Consider the following 27168-nt stretch of genomic DNA (forward strand, 5'->3'; position numbering starts at 1 on the left):
AAGGTTGCTGTGTGTGCAAGAGACACCTCAATCCTTCAGACATTTTCTCAAATATGATGCCATTTACCGTAAAGACCACAACAACGCTTTCGCCTTGTTGATAAATTAAGGGTGTCGCCTGCCAGCATTTACAGCTTCAGCGTCGAGACATTGATGCAGTGTCGATATGCATCCCACAAACAAATGGATCCTGTTCTAAACGACGTGTTCCCTTGTGGAACGATGAATGTAAGGAAGCGTGAAAGAGACAAAATAAGGCTTGGAGTCAGTTCCATGAATCTCCAACCACAGAAAACCTCATCTCCTTTAAGGAATGTAAGTCTGAATGTAGAAGAACGTGCCACTGTGCCAAAAGAGAAAGCTGGCAAAAATACATCTCTGGCATCAATTTTTTTAATGACTAAAGAAAAGTCTGGAACAGGGTAAACAAAATAAAAGGCTGAGAAAGTCATCCCCTACCACTAGTAAACACACAAGGAGGTGCTCTTGAGGACCAGGCTGATTGTCTAGGAGCACATTTGGAGCACATCTCTTGTAATTCCCATTACACACACATTTCTAAGATACCAGTGTCAAGTAGAGTGACAGCCCCTGGGTCGCGAAGGCACAGGCAATGAAGCATACAATCGCCCATTAAGCATGGCGGAGTTCCAGGCTTCACTGAATTGTAACAAGTATGCTCCAGGAAGTGACAGAATACTATATGAAATGATCAAACACTTGTACCCTGAAACCTACAGTACACTACTGTCGCTCTTTTAACTCCATGTTCTCTGCCGCCTACATTCTGTACCCATGGAAAGAAGCAATTGTAGTTCCTATTCTCTAGGAGGGCAAGGACCTTTCCTCCGCTAGTAGTTATAGGCCTATAGCTCTGACAAGTTGCATGTGCAAACTCTTTTAAGAAAATGATTAACCGGCGCCTCGTACATTTTCTTGAAAGCAACAAAATACTCGATCGCTTGCAGTGCAGTTTCAGCGAAGGTAGATCCATAACAGATCACCTTGTCCGTAATGAGGCCAGTATCTGGGATGCTTTTGTGCACAAACAGTTTTTGTCAGTATTTTTAGACATGGGGAGTGCATACGACGCAACATCGTGTTTTGGAATTCTGCTTGACCTGGATGGAATTGGAGTTCGAGGCAACTTGTTGAACGTGATTCAGAGTTGACCGTTCTATTGCACCTTCCGTGTTAGAGTTCGTAACGTTCTGTCTTGTGCTTTTACACAGTAGGCTGGTTTTCCACAAGGTGGTGTGCTGAGCTGCGCTCTTTTTACTGTCAAAATGGACTCGATCCAGACTGTCATGCCACGTACTATGTTTTATTTCGTATATGTGGATGACATCCTGATAGGTTACAAATCGTGTCATCTAAGTATCTGTGAGCGACAAGTACAGCTTGGTTTAAGGGGGGACGCGGCCCTTGAAAACCGAAAAATCGCAAAAAAGTCAATTTTTGAAAAACCATATTTTTGGGTTGTATGTCTCATAAGCTACCTGTTCAGTGATTATCAGCACCTAATTCAACCGTAAAGTACCAAAAATAACGCTACTTTTGAGGCCACCGCGGCCCAAAAAACACGCGCAAATGCCGAAATGAAGTCAAACCTCGCGCGCGCGTCATTCCCGGCCGATGCGGCATGCCCGCGCCATCTTGGTGTCGTTTTGACCGTGGATTCTTTGTCTCTTGCAAAATGGCATCGTCGGCGCGGTTGAGGCGCTATTAGCCCCGAGAACGAACACGAGCGACGCTGTGAGCGCCGCTCGCGTGACGTCAGGGCACGGACTCACGCCTGTCGTCTGCTACAGTTCGGGCGTTGTCCGGGCGCTTTCTGCGGTGTTTTCGTTTGTTCGCCCTCGTTCTCTCTGCTTGTATACTTATGGTGGTCGTCTCAAATATATTTTTACGACGTCTTCCTTTGCGAACATTTATTCAAAGAGCTAATTTCTTAGACAACAATGCAGCTCTCGAAGGCAGCGCTACAGTGCCCGCCGAAGCGACGCAGACCAGCCCATTGCGGGTTTTTCATACGCGGATAGACAATCGCAAAAGCATAGCCTATAGGAATCCAATTATGATACCATACCTGCCGCGGTGCAACAAGTATGTCACAAAGCTGGCTATATATGACTTCTACAGCAGTTACGTTGATTTTATTCCGCTAAAACAGGTTTGCTCACGACGAGTAGTTCATGGTATAATATCGAATTTTTGCATTTCCTCACAGAAACGCTCGGCAGTAGCACGGGGACTTAACTAATACTGGAGCTTAGATTCCACATGCCTCACTTGCTTCTTTAACTGCTTGTCAACATTAGGCGGTTCTTCACGTGTTCATTTTTTTTTAAGCGGCGGAAACTTGAAGTAAAGTTAATGAAGGCTTACAGCTATTTACAGAGTACAAGTAGGAATGTACCAATATATATTCCCTTTTCCGTGCTACACGTTCAACTCGCCTCTTTAGAGCGCGTTTGTTAATGATTAATAAAGTGTTATGTTCCTCTTTTTTTGTCTATGTTACCTAGTGTATATCATTTATTTATTTCAATGCCGCAGTGTGTTTTGCATTGTTATTGTGGAAATATTTCACTGTTCTTTCATATATTGTATAACTGCAATGTTTTATGGCCACTATATAAATGTAATTTATATGGCGCTTGATGTGTTACCCCATGCAGCCATATTGTACCTAAGGAGGCGAGGTTACCTCAAGTCGCGTCTGTGCGACTTTTTTCCCTCATCCATCTCCACTTACCACTCCTCTGTACATGTGTGTGTGTAAATGGAAATTATTAAATCAAATCAAACTCACTTGAGAAATTTACTGGTGCTTGCTGCTTGAGGAATATACATGACTAATCTGTTTGGCAAACTGACACAGGCTGCTCGGCCCAATTTTTTTAGTGAAGTATGCCTGCTGGACCGCATCGCTGCAGCCAGAAAGAAGTCGAAGCGTCAATGATTAGTAGTATGGGACATATTGAAGATATCGAAATTCCCCCGGTGGAGGGTCAGAAATCAAGTGAAAGTATATGCAAGGCTTGTGGTGCTTTCTTTATGAATGTTTGCGATTGGATTGGAGCAAACTTAATTTGCCTGCAAGGTTCTCTTTTATGTACCGAAGAAGCGAATAGTTATCCGTTTGTATAATTGAATAACGCTGAATCGAGACATGGTGAGACAGAAGGTGCTTGAATTTTCCTTTTGTATATAGGAAATCTAAGCTGCGGTGTAGTAGCTCGAGAATACTTTAGCCATTCCAGTTGGCGCTGTAAAAAAACATGCTTTATGGTTTTAATTCGAAGTTGTAGTGAACTGATGGGTTTGGCGAACATAGCGTGCCTCGCCATACGGACAGTCGATTGCTACCGTTACGTGATCAGGGGTGTGCCATATTGTCGATAAAGGCTACTGAGGGCCACTATGAAACATTTCATCACTTTCAATTGAGTGGCTCTCGATCTTAACAACGAAACTTTTCTCTCAGGTGATTGCTACTATGGTGTTTGTGAATTAACTATGTAAATACTCTACATGACGCGCCGTCATGTTAGCAGCCATGAGCAATTCGTTTTTTTGGAGGCCTGTTTCAGAGGGGGATGAAAGTAGCAGCAAACTTTTCCATAAGAAATGCGCGCCTAACTATTTTTTTACGCATTAATGAATGGCCATATTTGAATAGAACAACACACCAGAGTAATGGGAATCATGATGAGAGCTTCGCTGGGCAGTGTCTTTCTAAAATCAGATAACATGTTGACGCCACTTACCAAATTTTTCTTCCACGTAAAATGCAATGCCTCTCATAGCTAAATACCAAAGGAATGTTAAATGTTTAGCGAAGCATCATACACAACTTCGTGCGTTGAATTTGCAGATATTCTTTTTTTAGTCAAAATTTACCGATAGACACGGCGCATATATGCATTGTAAAACCTAGTAGACCCCTTTAACGCTACTTAGCTTGCGATATCCAAGCCGCAAAGTTTCTGGACTCACACGCTTTTGAAGAAGAAACTGTGGTTAAGGTATGGCAGCTGAAAGAAGCCGACGTATCGAGCCACCCATGCCCCAAGCATACACGAAGGAACGAGCGCGCGCGGCAGCCGAGCGAGCCGGAGTGAGCGGCGTCCTGGCCGTGACGTCACTCGCGAGAGGGCGCCACTCCTAATTCTCGGGGCTAATTGGCGTTTTCCCGCGATGTGATGCGGAGCGCTGATTGGCTCGAGCAGCGCGTTCAAATCTCGCGGGTTAAAGCGCGCCTGCCATTGGCTGCTGCGCGGGCGGCGGCGGCTGCTCAAATCCCGCGGGCTAAAGCGCGCCTGCCATTGGCTGCTGCGCTGGCGGCGGGGGCTGCTTCTGATGCCGCGCTCGCGTCGCTGTTGCCCCTTGCTCCGTCCGCCTCAACATGAGCTTGCGCGCTGCTCATCGCCTTGCGCTATCTTTTAGATTATTTGCTCAGCCATTTTTTTTTCGCTAGTTCTTCGCTGCACGCGATGCCGGCAAAGCCCAAGACAGTGCAGATGTTCGGTGCACGGGAGCGCGATGTGCGTCTTGTACGAGCATCGAACTTACGATCTGCCGCAGCTAGTGCCGACTGCGTAGACGCTTTTCAGCGGCGGAACTGTGTTTTCAGCTGTCGCCAGTCGAAAATCCGACACTGAGTGCGCCTGGAGCCGCAAGAGCTGATTAAAAGCTCCGCAGGAGCTTTCTAATAAAAAAAAAAACACGCATTCTACTTTAAGGCCCGCTTTCTCGGAATGTATTTTTTCGCTAGTAGTGGTGCTGGGGATGGCGATATCTCAAGAACCGCTTTTCAGATTTGTATGCCGTTTTTTTTTTATTCTGTTCCTGAATGACTTTGCCAGGGGGTAACAGGCTCCTTTTTTTGAAAGCTTGTGCAGGTAATTTATAATAAGCAATTAATTTTTGATGAATGTGGTCATTACTGGCTACATCAAATACAAAGTTGTCTTAAAATTTTTTGGATGGGAAATCAAAGAAAAGGGCTCTTTAGCCCCCTGGGATATCTATCAAGGGATCATCACAGTGAATTTCAGCTTCCTACGATGTCCTGGCATTTCTCCAGGCTCTTCCTCAGGCATATACATGAATCACCTAGTTAGACCTCAATAACTCTGGAACTAATAAACATATCTTCATGAAACTTTGCAGTTCATCATAGTTCGGTGGTGTGAACGTACCCTGAAAGTTTCATCTGGATATCTTAAAAAATAAAGTTCGGTCTTCAGGGTACCCTCCCCCCTTAAATAAATTGTCTAAGTAAGCGCATGAGAACGGTTTCCAACTAAACACCCCAAAAGTATGCGAGTCCTTTTCTCCATTCTCGATTAAGAGGTGTGCTATCAGACCCACTTGTAGATTTTTATGGAGAACGACTATCTGTGAGCTCCGAACATAAATTCTTAGGTATTACCTTAGACAATAAACTAATCTTTATCTCCCATCTGAAGTATTTTAAGTGAAATGCCTTAAGACTATGAACCTGTTAAAGCTCCTGTCACGCACATCATGGAGAAGCGAAAGGAGATGTCTCCTTAGCATATACAAAAGCCTTATACATTCACGCCGAGACTCCGGAGCCATAGTATATAATTCTGCTACACCTATTGCTTTGAAAGTGTTAGATCCTATCTACCATTTGGGTATCTGCCTTGCTACAGGCGCCTTCTGGACAAGTCCTGTACAAAGCCTGTGTGTTGAATGTAATGAATGGTCTCTACATTTCCAAAGGGCATATTTTAGCTTCTCCTATGCCTTCCGACTTGTAGTAAGTGCGGCAATAATCTCAGTCTTCCAGGTTTTAATTCAATTCCCTGCAGTAGAAGTGGAGAGAAAAAAGTGTTTCCCTTCCGTGTATCATGAAAATGTACCTCTTCATTCGGTTTTTTTTTTTCTTAGCAATGAACTGCATTTTAACCTAAAAATAGTCTGTATTTAGTTGACACACACTCTGAAAATCATTTGGCAAGGTAATATTTAGCGCATGATTAACAGCTCTTGTATTCAAGGGCTCTCTTGAATCTCTAGTGTCACTGTTATGTTTTATTGCATCATATTTTAACGAAACCCAATTGTCTTTGCCCACATCATTAAGTAGTCAGTCTCATTAGTTTAGTGCCTATATATATTACGCCATTTACAGCAACAGGTTTAAAGCCCTTTTACAGCCATGTCACATAGACCGTAAGGAATTCACTGTCCACGCCATCCACAAATTCATTGATAACATTACCATTTGTCATGGTGCTCTTTGGCCATACCTGGCCCTTGCGCCATTAAACACCACATATTATCGTCATCAGGGCAACTTCAAGTTGTTAAACCTCAAGAATTACTCCTTGGTAGTGTCAGTTATTGCCACAATGCTATCTGCCAAGTTGCCTGCCATGTGATGAATTGACTTCACCAACTATGACACTGGTGATTACAAAAACATCCATCCATCGTTACTGATGGCATGACAACTCTGGCATTGGAGCGAACTTTTGTGGCAGTGTTTCGCATCAGATAAGAAAACAATGTGGTCAGGAGATTTAAATTATTCTCTAGACACATTCCATTTCATATTTTGCATTCCTGTGCAATGTCTGACTGCAGAACTGGCTCCAACTGGGGTTCTTCGACCTATGGTGAATGCGTGGGAAAAGCCTATCACTCATGCTCTGCGGGGAGGCAGCCCTCCGTCAGCTGCCCCACAGTCGGTTACTTCTCCGGCAGTGTCATCTGCAGATGTCCTTGTGTCCTCCAAATCGAGCAGCTTTGACAGAAGTAGTGATCAGCATGACAGTGGCATTGACGTGAGCGACCAGCCAGCCTCAGCAGCATCGTCTCAGCGCTCTTCACCCAGTAATGATGGCAAAGCCCCACTGCTTGGGACCACCCCCAAAGGCTTGGCCGTCATGCCTGTTGGTGTGCCACCTTCTGCTGGGGTGAGTGATGCCTTTTGCTAGCTTTGTGGTGTGTGTATTTGTGTGTAGGGGGGAGACGCATCACTGTTAGCATACCGTAAAAACCGGAATATAAGTCAGATTTTTTCAAAAACCATTGCGAAAAGTCGACCCTCGTGTTATATACCGGACATTGGTGGAAAAACTACGGAAGTCTTGCAACAATGGGCGTATGAAGTAAAGAGCCGCCTTTGCCATCAGCAGTAGCATAGCGTGGCGACATTGTGGCACCGCCAATTTGCATTTACATTGTCACAGAGTTATATTGGTTAAAGGCAGCTTTTTCACATTTTGTTTCAAAATGAGCGGAAGCAGACATCAATTCCCCGTCACCTTCAAGAAAAAGGTGATTGAGTGCGCGGAAGCCCACGGCAACCTCACGGCACAGCACGAATTTGGAGTATCCGAAAAGAGCATTCGGTACTGGCGGAGGCAGAAGCAGCAAACCAACAGAAAAGGTCATCCCGTGGGCGGACCGCAGAACTGGAAGACAAGGTTGCGGAGTTCGTCCGAGAGCTGCGTGTAAGATCGCTGCCTATGACTGCCGAATGCATACGTTTGAAAGCTGTAGAGATAGCGCACGCCTCTGGACTAGGCAGCGAGAAGCACTTGTCATCCGACTCTAGTTCGGACAACTCTGATCAAAGGCATTGTTCTAATTCGGAGTAGCGCTTGCACTCTTCGTGCCCTTCTGTGTACTGTACACCCAGCGAATTTTTAACAGTATCGCGCGACCATCGACCCGCATGTTTCTCAGCACCTTATCATCATGGCACAGATCGGCCAAATAGCGAAAGTAAGCGTACGTGTACACATGCGCGTATCTCGTTTGTTTCGCCACTCAGAGCCGTTAATAAGGTGCTGACAAGCACCCGGGTCAATGATCACGCGATACTGTTAAAAATAGGCCGGGTGCGCATGCGAGCAGCATTTAAATAAATACTGTCACTATTGGGCATGAGTCGCATTTGTTTCAAGGTAAGGGTGTCTTTCGGTACTTTTGCCGTTGAAAAAGATTTTTGTTTTTCATTTTTAGAATTGGTTAGTTGGGGGATCGACCTATATTCCGGTCCTACCTATAGTCTGGTTTTTACGGTAGTTTTCCATGCTTGAAAAAAACCTGCGGTGCATTCAAGAAATCACGGCTCACTGTATTGTAAACTTGTATTGCCGCCTGTTGGTTGCTGCAGAAAGTAGTCATTCAGTGGGAGTTGCTGTATGTTGCCCACTCCTTTGGAACACTTTAACCCTCCTTAACAGACTACATTCTGGAGCTGCAGCCAACCTGTGACAAGTTCATGCTAACACTAAAGTGTACTAGGCAATGGTGGTCGAGTGGACTGAACGGCGCTTTTCCGCTGAGGCGCCGCATGTAAGTAAATTGTGCAAGGGCACTGCGAGCTAACTGGGTTGGGGCGGAGACGCGCTTCGCGGCATATTCAACGTAATTTCGCTGCAGGCACTGCGACCGATTGCTTGCGTACACTCTTTTAATGGTACTTCATTTCAACTGCAAATTTATATAGACACCTTTTTGCTATGTATACATATTTGAGGCATTGGTTATACATGTCTTTTGCTGTCAAGTGTGTCGTCTGCTGTCAAGTTGTGCGGACGCTGGCGAACGCCATTTTTTTTCTCACAGAAAATCTTTGCAGTAACATTTTATATGGTTTTACTTGCTTTGGTGTGCCCGCGACTCTTTTTAACGGCCTGTACCATTTGTAGTTATAGCCAGATGAATACCTATTTTTAATATTGTTTTCTAAAAGTAACGCGGAAGTTTTGCCACAAAAGCCACCCATCTGCAACATGAAGCTACGTAAGAAAATTTTGATACGTCGTCTTATGTGCACTTTCTTGTTGGTGGAATATTGATCAGGGACAGTGATCAAAGAAAACAATATTACAGTGAAATAAGTCAGGTTTATAACTGTGTGGCGTGAAGAGTTGCAGATGACCAATGCGATTCCAGGTAAATGTAAGGGTACATAGCCATATACAGTCGAATCAGACCATATAGAACCCGTTTACATCAAATTGTTCTGTATATTGAACACTTTCTGAACACTGTATAATTAAAATTAGTATCTATAGCAAAAATTACGCTTACATCGAACAAAAATAGCGGTGAGTCCCGATATATTGAACATCAAGCGGTTCAAAAGTGTCCCCGGAAGTTGGCTTTCCCTTACAATGGCAGGGATACCAGGCAGCGCAGCTCTATTCAACCGCTCTCCCTACCATGACCGCACCAACTCAAACGAGCCGTTGATACCCCCTGCAAAAAAATTATCCTGGCCCGCCTGCAGCGCTTACTCAGACAGCCAAATCAGCTCTTGTGCCCTCGTTGTGCAAGGTGGCACAAGTGCGAGTTGTCTGGCTGCTTTTCTGGTGCATTGTGTTTGCGCCTTGTGGGCCTTCTCCCACAGTGTTGCCATGGTGAAGTGGCAAAATTTGCCTTTTGCTGTGAAGCTCGAAATCGTAAATTGAGTCGAACGCGGTGAGAAGTTGGATGTCTCCACAGCATGCAAGATTCCAAGGAGCACGCTCAGCACAATCTTTTATAAGTCGGATATTAGCGCTAAAGTAGACAAACTCGCGACCTGGTGCCTGCGGTTCCTGATGCATACGCACAGCTGTGTACAAGTGGTACATCCAAAATTGCCTTAGACGTGCTGGCTTGCACATGCTCGGTGATGACTTAAAATTCCGATGAGTGAGATGCCGCTGTTGGTGATGTTGCCGAAGTTTGGAGTGAGCTATGACTTTCAGAATGCCTTTGACCAATCAACCGTCGACGAGTTTGTGAGTGTGGATGGTGGTATCGCGACCACGGGAGAGCCTGGAAACATTGTATCGAGCACGAGTGAAGGTGGCCACAATGGGGAAAGCAACGACAATCCTTTGCCCAGGTCCTTCGAGGTGATTGGTTCACTCACACTGGTCCGGGCGCTTCTGCGCGAATTTGGAAAGTTGCAGCCTCAGCTGCTCTGACTCTTCAGACAATGCGGAGAAGTACATGTGTCGCAGGCAGTGAAATTGCCTAAGCAGAAGAAAATACAGGACTGTTTCATGCGGAACTAAGCTACGTTTCATCAATAAAGTGAATAAATTGATTTTGTAAATGGTCTGTGCTTTTATGACGTGCAATTGTTTGTTTAGCAGGCTAATATCTAATTTTTCCGAATGTTGAACCGATAGGCATTTTTTTGCGAGTTTGACATAACCAGGTGCGACTGTATGTCCACGACATGTACGTAATAGAAAAATTATCAAATATTGTAAATGCGCCGATTGAAAAAAACAACTCCTGACCAGAATAAGCCTGTCCCTTTTAAAAGCTGCACCAGCCCCCAGGTGAACCAATCGACTTTCAGAGAAAAGGAATCAAGACAGTTATTGGGTGGTAATATGAAGTGTTAGGGAAAAGACATTTCCTATGTACTCAGACTGAATTGTGGAGACCGGAAAGTCTTTACCAATTAATCTCCATGGCTTGTCTACCGATCTCCTTCAACGTGCCAGCAGGCAAAATTAAATAAAAATATATAGTCTAAATGAATTGTATTCGCTATACATATCGTATTTGACTTAAGAATTCACCATTAAAAATTATCGAATAGCAGTTTGCGTACGAATGTAACACTTATAGCACTTTTGAAGTCCCGAAGGTGAGGTGCCGATGCAAGTGAGGACTCTTTGAAATAATGGTGCTGCTGGAGAGTAGTGGCTGTTGCACAGAGGCGCACCAGTTCCCGAGATATTTAATGCACGGGTGCTAATAAGTTGTGCTGAACAAGTTTGCAGCTGTTATTCAATACAAACGCCCTGTTTTGAGGCAGCCTGTAAACCTGCTAATTTGATTCAGGCAGGGAAAAGATTTTTTATTTATCTATTTATTTATTATTATTATTTATTATTTTTTTTTGACAGAATCACTTTGTCTGCAACCCATTGAAACTGGGTGCCCAATGTAGTACCACACTTACATTCTTCAACGAACACAGCATATCTGCAAATATCTCTGCGTGTATGTCAGGCATGCCATTCTTTCAATTGCTTTATTATTATTCTTATGAGAGTGCACCATATAAATTAAAGCAGCCGTTTATAATAGAGAAGCTGCTTAGTTGAGCGGACGTACAGTTGTGAACGGCATTACATCTAGGTATGAAATATAAGATGTGTAAAATTGTTTTTCTCATAAATCAAACTCGAAAATAATTTCTCTAATTTACATCTTTAGAAAAAAAGCCAACAGCCACAGCTACCTCCTCTTTTTTTTTTTTTCCACGTTAAAGTCTGGGGTTTTATGTCTGGCGATACAATTAGGAGGCACCTTGTTCAGGTCTCGTCACCTGCAGTTCCTTAACGTGCACCTAAACAGAAGTGCGCAAGTGTTCATTTCGTTCCCATCGAATTCCGCGACCTGGTTTGAACCCATACGTGAGCTCGAGTTTAGCAGCGCAATGCCATATCAACTATGTAGCCACTAATTTGGCTACTGCGCCCCCCCTTTTTTTCGTTAATGTTAAGCATAGACTGGACAACAAATTTCACACGGCTCATCCAAAGATTAGCATATATAATGGCTACCCAAAACCGTTTTCGGCGCCCTAGGTGCAACCTCAATAAAATAATGCATACCAATTACTCCGCCAATCACTCCGCATTTTGTTACACGAGGAAGACAAACATGAATGGAATGTTGCACTGGCAGCTTTTCTTTTTCTGTTAGGATACTTCCCATAAATGTGAGTACATGAATGGGGTAGATATGTTTTATTTGCTTGAACCAGCAAGCATGAAGTTTTACACGTGTTTTTCTTTCTGCGTTTCGCAAGACCTAGTGATGGAAAACTATATGTGCAAAAATATACACGAGATACACATGCTGCTTGAAGAACAAGAAAACTATCTGTTCTCCAAAGGGAACTGTACGATAACATAGTAGAATGAAAGACGACACTGCGGCTGCAATGCTCACGCAATCGCCGAGCGGCAATAAAAAAAACCGATATTAAGAGAATGAAAGGAATCTATTGATTAGGCATAAATATGTCATATGCAATTGTGAACACTGTTTGAGTGGTCTGAATGCATATACCAGTGCACAAAGTAGTACAAATGACCCTTCTGAAAAGTATCGCTAGCAGTTTCCAACGGCACGACCTTGATGCGGTCTAAACCAAAGGTATCAACATACTTTTATCTTGCCACTGCCGCTTCTGCGAGGAAGCAGGAGAGAAGGTCTGCGTCTCGCAATTAGTCGAGCGCCTTCATGTGGCGTTTTTCACACCCTTTTCTGTTTTTTTTTTTCTTTTCCCCGTCTCGGCGGTGAGGCATTTGCAAGGGGTTTCACATGTTTTGGCTAAGTTTCGTGGCCAACCGCATCACTGAAGAACCGAGTTTTTTGTTTAATGTTGGGGATTGATTTTAAGAGTACTGGAGATGCACACATGTACGAGGTGAGATTTTTTCTTGGTTGACGGAATTCAGAGCTCAGGCTTAGGCACAGGTGCTATTCTCGGTGTTGCTTCAGATTTTTTTCCCCCCCTGATTGCGCTATCAACAGGTGTACGAAGCTATGGAGTGCGTAGGAAGCTGTTCATTACCAAGTGTAAATGACTTCGACTATTGTGAGTAGGCTTTCTTTGCTTCGCTGTCTCAGCAGAATAAAGCGGTGCACGAGTTTGGCCTATATTGATTTGGAACTGCGCGAAGAGGAAGTGCTCATTTGTGGAAACCATTCCTATGTGTAGTTTTTGTCCTGGCATACACTCTTACAACATAAGTACAGTACAGGTACATTTGTGCTTAAGAGCCAATGGCAGGATTTTTTCATAAAAGCGTAGAGCCAGTTTCATTTCATAACGAGATGCCAACGTCATGGCGAAACGAGGTTAGTTAAGATGCTTGGTGTTGATCGCTCACATTTTAACATGACGGTCTCGTTATGCAGGCGTCATGCACCTTGCGTTTGGTCGTGGTGCTGAGATGATTAAATTGTGAAGTTGCACACGCATGTACACACATAGAGCGCCGCAAAAAACATCCAAGGTGTCATCCATGGTGTCAGCCTGTCTTGACATAAAAGAAATCTCAGAGGCACTCTGGGAAAACCTGGACAACGTGGGGCATTTTAAAATGTCATCTTGGTAGACAACCTGATTGTTATTTACATAATGATCTTATTATTTAAGGAGCACCACATGCATCTTGCCTATTTCAACGATTTGGAACGACCGTTTGGAACAACCCTTTGAGGGTCAATGACGTAAATATACGGCGCTACGAACAAGTCCAAAAATACGGCGCCGTCTGAACGTTTATAAAGCACGCCAATTTCCTAGCTTTTTCTTTCCTATCATGTGCTGCCACTATGTGGGGATACAGGGAATTTTTTTTGCGCGCCTCCCTCTCTGTTCTCGTCGCATGGTTTGCTTTAGAGCTAGCTTGCTCCCGTGCGTCTATATATATATACTACTGCTGGTGGATGTTCCGCAGGTGGTTTCGGCTTCTTACGCTTGAAAAACTGATGGCTATCTTGTTATTAATCACTGACAGGGCTACCGCTTGTTTCTCGCTCATTTAGTGCTCACAAGGGTGCACATAAAAAGATGCCGGCGTGCATGCGTTTCCGTTGCTTTTTTTTTGGACATTAGTGAAAACTAATTGCCTCTGGTGTGTGATAAGATTAAGATTAGCGGAAGTTTGTCACACATGCTTTTTTTGACAAGCACACAACCACATACTTTTTTAGAGTGCGTGCACCTATGGAGTTCGATTACGCTATGGACGTAAATATTAGTGTAAGAGCAGGAACAGGTGAGAGTTGCGAAATATTGTCGTGTGCCTTTTTTCAGTCTCGAAATACGTGTATAACAATGTATCAAATTTTTAATTCTTTAAATAGGTTTATTTTCTTTTTTGTTGTTATACATGAATAAGAAGTATGTATATACCAACGCAAAATATTTTTTTCTCACTTTATGGACACCCTAGAAAAATTCGTGATTTTTCTTCTAAATAAGTCCCTAAGAAGAATTGGAATCTGCAGTAAAAAAAAAAAAATCGACCCTGAGCGGTCGCATATGGCGAAAAAAAATCGGCCATCAATGGGTTAAAATCGTATATCCTAAAAAGTGGTTGGTAACTACCACTGTATTTGATGTTTTTACTACCAGTCTAAATATTTTCAGCCACCTGCAAACAAAAATTTACTTTTCCATATTCGATACAGCGGCTGATATCGCATTTCTCATTTCTTTATTTCTAACGTGCTTTTCTTTTGGCATTTGATTCTGGGAACATAAGCAGGGGGAAATTATGAGAGCATATTTCTGAGCGCACCTTATAAATTACATTTCATAGGACTCCAGTTACTGAGTACTTTGTGGACTTATTTGGAATGAAGAAAACTTCATTTGTTCTTGTGTTGTAGGCCTTTTGTATACATTTGTTAGTTTCTTCAGTACTGCTGTTCATTTGCCTTCTCTTGATATCCTAGCATGTTATTTAATTAGGACCAAAGTAATGGGATGGAGTAACGAGAATGCTATATAGTTGCTGATAGATTTTTCGGACCTTGCGGGGACGGAAAAATCGTGAGTTCTTTCAGCCAAAAAGACGAATTATTAGGCTTAGAGTGGCTGAAAAGAAATCTAATAATTCCCAGCCTCATAGTACGTTCGGAGGCAATCAGATTGCTTGGATTTACACAAGAGTGACGTCATCTCCATGTACAGACCATGATTGAAGAAATGAGCCACGTTTGTTCACACCACTTCAAGCTCGTGAAGGCACAGGAGTTGGCGCCGAGCACACAAATGCAAAGCTGTGCAAACACATGCAACAATGTGACATCTCCGAGACAGACTTGCTCTGTGAACATGCAATGTACAAAATGGTGACCAACACTTGAAAAAAAGAAAAGATTTTGCACCAAGTGATTTTAAAGTGGCTGACAGAAAAAAAAAAAAACCCGGCGGGGTGGGGGGGGCGACATTTCCAGAAACGTTTTATAAGTGGGCACGGCTTCCGTGGCTACAGAATAGAGTGAACTCTCTAATTGTAGTGTGGACATCCCTGTCTTGGACGCTTTAAAGCAGGCCACTGGAAGCAGAGCCAGTGGAATATCCAACATGGTGACCCGTAAGATGGTCTGCCGTGGCTCAGAACGAGCGATTTAGTGCAGGAAATATGAACTTTTGGGCCTAAATTCGTACATAAGGTCATTCGTGCAAATGCATTAGCTCTATAGGAACCCTGACTATGCATTTATTAAGTTGGGAATATCCATCAAGTCTTTTTTGAGTCAAAAAAATTTGTTCGAGACTGTATTGGCAAACATGAATTTATTGTTAGCTTCACTGCGACCAAGCTTCAGTGATAATAGAAGTGGGAAAATATATTTTTTAGGTTCTACTATGCAACAGTGAAAACAATTTTGCATCTTCACTAGTTTCAGGGCAAATGTCTGGTCCTTCACCTAATTCGAGTGCACACAGAGACTTTGAGACTTTGCCAAAGTTCTTCTGCTTGCTGACTGTAGGAATTTGTTAAAACTTGCAAGCTTTTCTGTACTGTTTAATTTCTAGCCATCTAATTTTCTTACTTTGCTGGAGCGCTTTTAAATTGGATGGTGCTGCATCACTGGTCTTTCTATGCACACACCGACACCATTGCATTGGAAAAATTAGCGAATGTAAGCTTTACACACAATGTTCATCCTGTTTTTCGGAAAACTTGCTCACCCAAATTTATGTGCTTATGGAAGTGCCTTAGGCCGTCAAAATTATTTTTAATAAGGTTAGTCGTAAAAGATATCGTTACACATTTTTTTCGCTACACTGAAGACTTGAGTGAGACTAGTGCAGCGATCATTGGAGCGCAGAGGAAACATGTCGTGCACGTGTGATCTCTGACTAATCTTACATCCTCTACCACGCTGTGCTCTCTGCCTGAAAGTTGCTTGCCACATGATGAATATTTTAATCAACTATGACAATGGTGATTACAGGAACATCCATCCATCATTTCTGATGGCATTGTCAAATCTGGCATATGAGCTAGCTTTTGTGGCACTGAGGAATATAGGGAGTAAGGCCATTCAGTGGCTCTTGCAGAACTGAAAAAAAGAACTGCAAAGAGTGAGACTCGTATACCAATATACCATGCTTGGACTTTAATCATCACCACTGTTTCCAGTGACACATCAGTCTAATACCAAGGTCCTTCAATACTTTTCATCTGGGCCTGAAATTTCAGCAGAATGCTATGGGAGGGCTTCGTGCGCCACAGGTGTTATGTATGCTATGATTAAGCATCACAAGCATATTGAGAAGTGGTACTGCTTGGTCCGTACAAAATGTCAGAGCTGAAACGGGATAAAAATACTTGGTCCGGTTTAAAATGCTTACAGCAACCTCCATTCCTGGCCAGGCCAAACTACACGTAGAGCAGCGGCACAAATGTCTCGTTCGGCATGCTATTGCGAAGGTTGGGTTTAATGAGCGTGTCCTGGCTGAACACCCATTCGACGGCAGCATTTGATAAGGGTAGTGATAGCAGACAAGAGGGGCGTTTGGAGTTGTATAGGGAATGGATGGCTGTGGTGGCTGTGGGGCAACGGAAGAGGATATGTTCTACATTGGCGTTGGAGCAGGGGCAATTTCTACAGGAAGGGTCTGAGCGAATTGCCACGTAGGCGCCATGCAGTAGGCAGAAAATTCGGCAAATTTCGGTTAGGTTCAGCCCGGTGTTCTCCCTCTCTTCTGGTGCCGAGGTCACCCGTGGCGCATTGTCAACGAGAGCTAAAAGTATCTCATGCTTAAAACGTAGAACGCCGAAAGCTCACATGTGGAGACAGTAACAGTATATGTTGAACACGCTGGTGCACGTGCACGGGTAGCACTAGTTGGCGGATGGAGACATGTTTCCTGAGGCCAGCTTTCTTATCAGTTATCAAAAGGCCGCGATCCTTGACTTTTTGACATGCATGTATGTTCTCTATCATACAATTTGCAAATTCTGATCTTGTAGCAGACGCGCTCAATTTCATTAACCTGCTATCGTCTGCATTTTGATTCCAGTGTGCTTTTCATTTGTGCTTAAGTATTTTTTTACTTTTTTTTTACACAGGAAAAACGTGCAGCCCAAAAAATAGCCGTATAGCCAGAAGGAAAATTCTGACGCCTTGGACAAAAAGTAGCCCAATTTGGCAACCTTCGCAGGATGTGCTGCAATGCACGCAGCACGTGCGCTCTTATTCTACATTGCGTAGAATAAAATAGTTCTACGTTGCCGCACGTGTTGCTTAGAATAAAATTAAAATAGAAAACGCAGTTCCTATGGTAAATCGCTCGCCTTTTTGTAAGGCCTGCCTCTACACACATCTCTCCCGTGATATGATGCGCCAGATGGTTGCTTGACAAAGTTATTATGCCGGTAATGTCTGACTGCAGATTCAGGGAAAGCATCCGCTTTCTGGCAGGTGCGGCAGCCTCACACGAAGCTTGTTAAACAGTCTGGCGATGGAGAGTTTGTTTCATTCTCAGTCAAGATTTTGAGATAGCCGCCATTTGGCCCAAAAGTACGAGATAAAGAGCAATAAATGACAGGTATGGGAAATGGTTCGGTGCGACAGGAAATTGTGACTTAGCTGATTTTTTTTTAGATGTGCGAGTTTGAGTTAACATGGTATTACTGTATAATTAACTTGCTAATCAACTAATAGCTAACACTGAACTAGCTCACCAAATAAAACTACTTATCTTAACTGCTTAACTAGACAAAGTGTGGAAAGACACAGCTGAAAGAAACTGTTCATGCAAGGAAGGCTTCTAGGGAAGGGGGCCACATCAAACGGTGCCTTGTATAATTTAAACACAACTGTATCACACATCAAATTATTTTGCCAAAAATTCCTGGGGCATGCTCACTCTAAAAACATGCTGAAATAAATTTGGGAGGCGCCTTCCCTTGTGAAAGGTTTACATTATTGCGTAGCCCGGCCATCTGGCGTAGCAGATACTTGACCGTCTTAGGTTTGAGCTCCTCTGATGCCACCTTCTGTCCCTGTATGAAACTTTCGGGGAAGCTTCATGTCCAGATGAGAGGTAATTACCAAGCAGAATACTTCAACTGCACAAAGGTATAAATTTAGTGACAAATTGATTATTTTCGGAACACTCCCTATAATGTATGCTGTTATTGCAGTTTCCTGAACAGTTGGACTTTTTAAGCAATTACTCGACTCGACTCTCGCTCAGTGGCACTCGTCTCGTAGATACTGACACGTGTACTTGTTTGTCTTTATCGCGTGACATGTTTCACCACCTAACAGATGTTATCGCACAGCGCAGGGCGCGCTTGCATTGGAAGTTTCTGGAATGTTATCGATGCTTCCATCCGCTGTCTGTGACCGAACCTTGTGTAAACTGATTGCATGTGTGCACAACGCGAATAATGCAGAACTTTGGGGAAGGCACACGGGTCCCAGAAATTACTCTGGAACATTCGACGACTGCTGTATAAAAGCCGACGCGCTTGACCCGCTGATCAGATTTTCAACGATCGCCGACTGTGTTCGCCGCTGTCGCCGTTCTTTGAGTGTAGCCTGTTTTTGAGGGCACAACTTTTCCCAATAAAATGCTAGTTTCGTCTTTCCCAGTTCGGCTGCTTTCTTCACCGTCACTACGACGTGACAATACGTCCACTCACACTTGTTGGACAGTCGCTCATTGTCATACTCATTATTACCCTAGTGCAACATGCATGCATACGGTATATAGTCTGTTGTGCGCGAAATAACAATGTTGGAATAGTCCCTCTTTTTCATGCATATGATTGTTGCCCAGAAATTTCAAAAACATGCTTCCAAAACCCTCCTGAAATTGCAAAAATGGGGCTTGGTAAGCCAGGATAAATTACAAAAAAAAAATGACACAGATGGCAACTCCAGCTTGAAGTTCTTGCACTAGGTTCCCGTAATGTCATCAGTTTTGTCTTTTTTTTTACTCCAAGTCTGGTTAATTGTGTATCTGTAAACCGAGATACGCATTCTTAAGGAATTAGAGGTTCTGATGTTGACCGAGAATATAAAATGAAAAAAAAAAATGTTGCTGCATGTTTAGAGAGGCCCAGTGACTTCACAATAGTGGGCCTGAAATCAACCAGTGTGGTCAGAGATATAGTCGTTGATAATAGCTGCAGGGAATCCGTTTTTAATGCGTTCTTGATTGGTGGTGACAGCTTTATTTACAGAAAATTTCTGTGCCTAGACCTCAGGGTGGCTCAACTCTGGAAGTGACCCGTTTGGCCCAAACATTGATGATTAGATATAAGACTATTCTCAAAAGTACTGCCTAGTTTACCTTTTATGATAATTTTGAACTGTCAATCATGCCTGCATTGGCAGCAGGACACACAAACACAGTTGTTCTCACCAAGCAGTAGAGTTCATAAATACCACCTGCATTTTAAATTACGCCAGGATTTCTTGTATTGTGCTATAATACTGTGACAATTCCCATCCCCAGCTCGCACGTGGTTACAGCCATTTTATTTCTGGAAACTGCTTCCTCTGTGACAACATATGACAGTCATGGCTAGCGCCCTAGAGCAGCTACTTCACCATGCAAACCATGCTTCTCCTCCCGTAGTCAAGTCGCATGTTCAAGTGTATGCAGTGGAACCGCGTTATGTTCTTAGCTGTTGTTTCTGCAGTCTCGACCTGAATACTATTGACTGCAATGTATTATGTTACCTTTACATACATTGCCGTTCTCCAATGTTCCAGCATCTTGCATTTCATTTCAACTCGGCAGTCGTGTAAACTTAGCAGTGCAGAAGTAAATTTACTCTTGCACAGTGCTACAAGGATGATTAATGTGTACGTTCCAACAACCAAAACAAGTTGCACTAGCCAGACAACATGCCAGACTAGCTAATTGGGATAAAACGTGCACAGAGCATTCGGTGATGGAAATTTAGTAGTGCAGAGGGAAACTTGCTCTCTCAGGTTGGAACGAGCCTAATAAATGTATACGTTATGACTAGGGAACTAGGTTGCACTAGGCAGACAAGCAAATCGGGAGACATTGTGCAAAGAGCATTTGGCAAAGCACCCATAGTAGTGTACATCAATGCTGTACCCATCTCTCTCTGCATACTTTCACCCACTTGTCTGAATACATAGTGTCTACCCCCCCCCCCCTTTTTTTTAAGACCATACAGATTCCTTATAAAAAGCAATGAGGGTAGTCAACCTGTCGTTTTTGCAGACAAGTTCATAGACAAGGTGGATATTCTTTGCCGTTAATAGTGGGAGCATAAGACTGAAATGCCAACCATTCCACTCTGTGAAGATGTAATGGCAGAAAGCTGATGACAGTCAAAGCTTTAAAATGTAAAGCAAAGTGCTTTCATTGCCATTCCATCTTCGCAGACTGGAATGACTTAATTTTTGCATTGCGAGTCTGGCGTCATTGCTCTTTCCTAGGTGCCCGGGCTTGCGATTGTCGTTTTCGTTCAGCATCGCGGGGAACATGCTTCGTCAGTGGCTGTTTTGTGTCGGTGCCGTTTACATTCATGTTTCTGTACCCTCCGGCACTCCAAGCCGCATGTTGTTCTTCGGGTGTGCGAACTATACGTGTCCACACCATCGATGCCGTAGCTGTGTTTAGTGCCGATACCTCTCCTGCTTATATACTGCGATAACCTTGACGTCACACTGTTGTTCACGGCGAGCGTTCCAACCTGTTCCGCATTTTGACATTTGCGCCGCCGCAGTGCACCCGTACGGGTTTGTTACAAATCACTAAGTCCGTTTCTGTTGCCAGACGCCAAAAAAAACTTTGGAAGGTTAGTCATGTACAGTGCTTTCGCTGCAATAAACAATTTCATGAACGATTTTATTAGTGCCTTAAGTGCAGTTGTCTAAACGACAAATTTGGAGGCAGTGGCATTTTCATGCACACCCATCTTTTAAACATTTTGAAAATTGCAACTAATTCGAGATGTTCATAATCATATTGCAAAGCTCAATCCAGGCTGGGTGCATCCCGCTGCGGGTCAGACGGCAACACCTTGTAAAGTGTGAGGTGAAAGTTGGAATGATAGCATGCCCTGGCAAATCCTGGCCCAACACAGCCACATGTGCTTGCCAGACAGTGCATGACATTATCGGTAGCTATCGTGACTGGCCGAAACGTTTACAACTCCCTCAGTTTCGATATTGCCTGGATTTATCGTCAAAATACAATATCTCAAATTAGATGTGACCTTCAACATTTTTACAAAATGAGGGTAATCAAAATTGACTGCCTTCAAGTTTGCCATTTAAACAACTGCCCATAAGGCACCAGTGGAAAAGTTCACTAATAAATTTTTGTTAATTTTTTGAAGCTCTTGTTATTAGCTGTAAAACATGTCTGCCTTGCCTAGGAACTCATCTGCAAAAATGCCTTGTTTGCTGCTATATGTACTGTGTGGTAGGCTATACCGTAAAATTCCAAGCAAGCGCCCCCTCCTCACTCAAGCAAGTCTAAATTACCTGCAGCGTGTCTGTGCATGCGCGCGCTCTCTCGTCACTATCTTATAACGGCATCAAAATTCAAGATGGTGATGACAAAATTTTCCTGCAAGAAAAGAAATGCAGTGGGCATGGATCTAAAATTTTATTTAACATTAACTTTATTAAGCCAAAGATTTGTCAGTGCTGTTCATCACTCTCAAAACAAGTCGACCTCAGCTGCAGTGCATGACTACCGACAGCGGATAGTGAACCGCGGCTTGGCCATGCTCGCATCACAGCTGGAAGCGCTGCAAATATCAGTGTTTTCTTCTTTGTGATTAATAATTGCTAGGAGAGGGTAAAGTGGCAACACAGGTAACAAAACATTGCTGTTTGGGAGCGTCGGCAGTTCGTTCTGAAGCGCTATTTGCTAGATTCGAAGTGAGCTGAAAAAGGCCTCGCGACGATATCGGTGGCGAGAAATCGGCGGTGAGCGTAGCCGTGACCACTTTCCTGTCGCTGGGTGCCCACGTCACTGTGCCGCTGGAAGATCCTCTGTACTGTGCAACAGGCAGATCCCGCCTTTTGCCAGCAAGACTGCTGTTGGCCAGCGGCCTGCGAACTCCAAACAGCATGTGGCAAGCTGCCGTGTCGCTAACGGGGACGTGCCTTAAAAAACATAGAAAATTTAAAAAGAAGACAGAAAGCCACAGAATCTTCTTTTAGTGAATGGATGTGGCAGGCCATTGTTCCGTGGGTGTGGCGTGGGATAAGGGCGCGGAGTATGGCTTTCGCAGGAGTGACTTCACAATTTCTAGTAAGCACAGCGGTGTGTGGCACTTCTGGAGGTGTCGGACACTTGTGCACATGCGTGAGTAAAAGAAACTGCGAGAAAGAAAATGGGGGGGGGGGGGGGGGGGGGCTTTTGTTTGCACATGTTTTATGCGTTTGTCCCTAGGCATGCCGGCATTGCGAACTGGGGACAAGTTTGTTTACGCTGGGACGCTGACCTCCAGCACGATGATGAAGCAGCGGGTACTGACGCCCCATTTGGCAATAGCTGTGTCGGACAGACTCTTGCACCTTTTACGCTCATGCTAAGACAGTCATGCTGGATCATACCTTTCTCGCACCTTATGGCAATAGACCTTCAAAATATCAGCGCAGACCTTTCCGTTGGAGCAGTAGGGACCGTAGAAGAGGCTGGGCCGCGTATATTGAATATAGTGAAGGCAAAGCTCCCTAGCACTCGCGGTTGAACACGAGTGGCTGAAAGGCCACCAGTGACGGTTGACACCCCTGCAACCGCTATGAGAATACGTTGCGCCACACTAACGTAACCCAACGCCTTTTACTCTAACCTAACATTAACGTGGCCGAGACGCAAAGACAATAATCCGCATGGTGTAACCACTGGGAGAATATGCCGAGCCACCCTAACGCCTGTTACGCTAACCTAACGTAGCCTAACCTAGCATAACATGGACAAGACGCAAAGCCAATAATATCCACAGCATGACAGGCAATCGCATTCAACCGCGGTTGCTAAGGCGCTGAGGGTTTACTTCACCCAAAGGGAATCACTCAAAAATGCTCCTGTAAAGTCTTGGACAGCAGCATACGAAAAGCCTGTTAAGAGCGAAGATACTGCTTCAGGAGAGCAGGCCTGGCCTCAACTATAGCTGCTATTGCTCCCCCGGGAAAATCGGTGATGGTTTTTTTTTTCTTTTCTTTTTTTTCTTTTGAAGCTAAAGTGCCATAAGGCGCAACAAAGTTCTAATTCAGCATGACTAATTCAGCACCAGCACTACAGGTGCGAGAAAGTCTGTCCAATGCACCTTTAGACACAGCAATCTCCAGATGGGGCCTCCGTTCCCACGCAGCCAGCATCGAGCGTAAACTCGACCCCACTCCACAATGCTGGCACGTGTAGGGGACAAACGCATGCCACACGAGCAAAGAAACTTCTCCGTAGTTTCTAGGCAAAGTCGGATATGTTAGCTATATTAGATGCAACGCCTCCTATAACTATATGCCTGGAACGTCGCTCTCTTTTCCATTGGGAGCTCTCTGCCGAGTGTTGCGACCATGCGCCGCAGGACGGCGCGCGCCACCGTACCGGTCCCCATGGCAACCACTGCCCCCGCCGCCGAAAGCTCACGACGCGCCAGCCGCTTGGCTGCCGACGTCGCTCCCGGTAGCGTCTCCCGGTAGCCGTGCCACCGGCGTGTTTACAAGGGCTGGCCGCAAGAGGCGCTCGCCACCGTACCAAAAGGAGGAGAGTACAGGCGAGGGAAGGGCAGCGCGTTTGCGGCTCACGTTCCAGGCATAGTATGTTATAGGAGGCGTTGTTAGATGTTAGCTTAAATATCACTGGACTACCGAGATCCAGCTAATGCCACATGATGTTAAGCAACACTGAAACCCCATTCTCCTTCTTGCTTATGGGCCTGACTATTCTGTTCTTGTGCATGCAGGCATAACCACCACTTCTTAGCACAGAAGCATGATAAGGTTGTTATCTCTGTTATATAAAACAGAATGGAAATATTTTTGAGTGATGGAATGCAGGAAGGGTCCCGGTAATGTATTTACAATTGCTAGTAGGCACAGCATGGCGTGGCACTTACGGGGACGCTGGACGTGTGCGCGCATGCACAAGAGCGGGTGCGAGAGAGGAAATGTGGGGTCTTTTGCTCCTTGAATAGATGACTCTGCCTACGCACTATGCAGGTGTTTCTTAGCGTATGTTGTCTGCATTTGTCCCTAGGCATGATGGCAGAAGGCGTGGAAGTGCTGAACTTACCGTCGCAAGTTGGCGGCTGAACCTAATTATGTTCATTATTTTGCATTATTGGCAGCGCCTCCAGAACACCAAACCGGCATTGGGGACACCAGAGTTAGAATGCGGACTGGTCCGTGGGTTGAGACATGCTTCGGCCTCCGCGGCCTCAACCCATGGGCTGCCCTGCTTCTATCTTTGATCCCCCCGTTACCCCTTGGGTGGCCTGGAAATCCTGCGCTGCCTGCTTCATTATAACCTCAAGTGCTCTCCTGAGGCCTCTATTTGCCGGTTACATGTGCCCTCCTGGAGCAGTGCTTGTAAAAAATTCAGTCAATCACCGTGATGAATAAAGGGACCCGCGACCTATACAACACCAGTCACAACCTTGCCCCTTCGAACACATTGATCCCCAAATGGGACATCCGTGTAGAAACGTTGAGCGCCGCAAGAAACACCATGCCCCGCTGTACCTACTAGCAATGGTAAAAATACGTCCTGGTAAAGGGAGACCTGAACTAGATTGGTAGCTACTGAGTTGGCTATTGTCACGGATGTCATGAAAATTTATTCCAGCGAGGGGAATGAGGGCTCAAGGGAAGGTGTTAAAAACAAAGGGGGATTTTAACTGATCTACTTAACGAACAGTAAATCAGAAGTCTACTGAAATTGATACCTTTTTGCTATTGTTGGTGTTAACCTCACCCAAACCAAAATTAACTTTTGAAAGCAGTGAAACACAGAACGGATGCATTGTTCGTCGGTTTAGAGTATGCAAGGGCAGTTGAGGTTGACTTTCCAAATACTGAGAAAATCCCACATGTGAAAGTTCAAGCCTAATATTGAAGATCTTGCTATCACTTGATCGAAATAGCGCATTTTCTAAAATATTTACTTCTGTATGCATCTCTTTTTATTTGCATTTCAAATTGTTCAACTCTATTTACAATGGGCTTCATCATTTTTCTTTTTTGAAGATATTTTATTTGCTCTGCATTTTACTATCCCCTACCTGAAATTTTCTTTTTTGAATAAAATAAACATTATTGCTTACTGTTCAAACTAAATTAAGTTTTTTTTTAAATGCTTAAAATAAAGTTCTTTGTCGCTCAAGGAAAAACCTCGAAAAATCAGGGAATTTGAAAATGTCAACTTGGTAGACACCCTGCTTTTTATAAGCCCTTATGAATTGGGAATTTCAAAATTTCTGAAGAACCAATGTTTACAAATGCATTTATGCATTACGCTTCATTTTAACTTTGGCACGCTGCAGTGAACAGATCTTGATCACTTTTGTGTTGATCCTTTTTTTCGCCAATATGTTCATCTGATGGCCAGTTTTGCCTTGGAACCTGTGCCTATGTTAACACAGTTTTGTATAGTATATGCAAGGTATGCTTTCACATAAATTTAAGCACATTCCTTTGCCCATCTTTGTTAGAGCAGCAAAGTGATTGAGACGACGAACAGAACTGTACAATATTTGCATCACCCGTTTTTTCTATATGTATTGATATCTGTGATACCATTTGCTTCGTATCATGTTTATTAGTTTTCGTTAATTCTATTGCTTATGTAAGACAGTGTATTTACTGATTTTTTTTTTTCATTTTATTTATTATAACAGACGCGTGACCATGCTTACATTAAGGTATGTACAAAATCTTTCTTTACTGGGCGTGTGGTGTGCTTGCGTGCATGCATGTGCGAGTGTCCCAGTTTTATTTTAAAGGTGCCTTGAAACTTTTTTTTAACTAATCATAAAATGGCCTCACTATTAAAGGACGTCACCTCACCAATCTCAGGCAGCAAATATTTTTTTAATCCTTCAACTATAGCTGTAGTTACAGTGCCGATACCAAACTTTTCCTCTTCATCTCCACAAGTGTGCTTTAAGCTACAGTGGGGAACCCAAGGGAGCAAAGCCCGTTCAAAAGTTTAATGTCACAACATCGAAAGGGCTCATCGTGGCACCCCATGCAGCTGACGCATCTACGTGCAGTTCAAAGATTAAATAATTTTTTGGTCATTTTGAGATCGCAAACATATTTATTTTATTTAACACTCATTTAACCCAAACTAGCCAATAGCGTTAGTCAGACAGCTGCTTTTGATCTGACGACGCTGCAGAACCGATAGCAAGTGATCGTTTATCGCTATGTTCCCTGCTGCATGCAGTGCAGTAATATTTAGCTTACATGTTCACAGCAGCATCTACAACATAGAATGTTTTTCTTGCTCAAAAAATGTTTCAGAGCCCTTTTAAAGCGGTAGCATGGGTATCGGTAAACATCAAATTTTCCATCTTCAGCCAGAGAAAAAAGGCCTACGAACGTCGTTAGCCAGCGAGTCTCAAAGCTGTTTCTAGACTTTTTATACGCAGGTCATTTGTTGCTAGTGGGTGTGATGCCACCTTGTTGCAGCTGTGTTGCATGTTTTTGTAATAAAAGCAGTACGCTTCTTACATTTGTTTTTTTATCAATTTAATCAATAGTATTGAGTGGTCTTAAAAAAAATTTTAGGAAATGCATAGATACACATTTCTGCATTAGCTGAAAGGGTGCATCTTTTGTCTACGAATAGTGCATGTCAGGGCGCAGTCTTTTTTGAAGCTCGTTGCAAGGAATAACATGACCGGTAAAAATTTTTTTTTCTTTTTTTAAAAAATGCAATAATGTTCTATTTCAAGATTTGTAGTGTCACCAGTGCATATTCATGAGACTGTGCGATTCACATTGGACACCTTATGAATAACGTGGCGACACCTATTTATATGATGGCATTAGTCTTGAACCAAATCTGACCTGAATTCGGAACAGCTCCTCAGGTTCGTAAGCAAGATATAATGTAGCTTGTTTCCTCTAATTTTGCATAAAAGACAGATTGAACTC

The 27168-nt window shown here is 43.7% G+C and overlaps 1 protein-coding gene across 9 annotated transcripts in view; it reads left to right on the plus strand.

Moving 5' to 3' along the window:
• LOC135906186 (protein PRRC2A-like) overlaps nucleotides 1–27168 on the plus strand; it is a 181214-nt gene that overhangs the window by 112792 nt on the left and 41254 nt on the right. For 5 of the 9 annotated variants that reach the window (XM_065437452.2, XM_065437455.2, XM_065437469.2 and 2 more), the window contains exons 18-19: nucleotides 6625–6956; nucleotides 25905–25928. In XM_065437452.2, coding sequence (XP_065293524.1) covers nucleotides 6625–6956; nucleotides 25905–25928 — 356 coding nt within the window. The remainder of the gene's footprint in view (nucleotides 1–6624; nucleotides 6957–25904; nucleotides 25929–27168) is intronic. The other 4 variants (XM_065437463.2, XM_065437485.2, XM_065437505.2 and 1 more) reach the window with 1 other exon arrangement.

Source organism: Dermacentor albipictus, chromosome 1 (assembly GCF_038994185.2).
Source record: "Dermacentor albipictus isolate Rhodes 1998 colony chromosome 1, USDA_Dalb.pri_finalv2, whole genome shotgun sequence".
NCBI lineage: Eukaryota > Metazoa > Arthropoda > Arachnida > Ixodida > Ixodidae > Dermacentor > Dermacentor albipictus.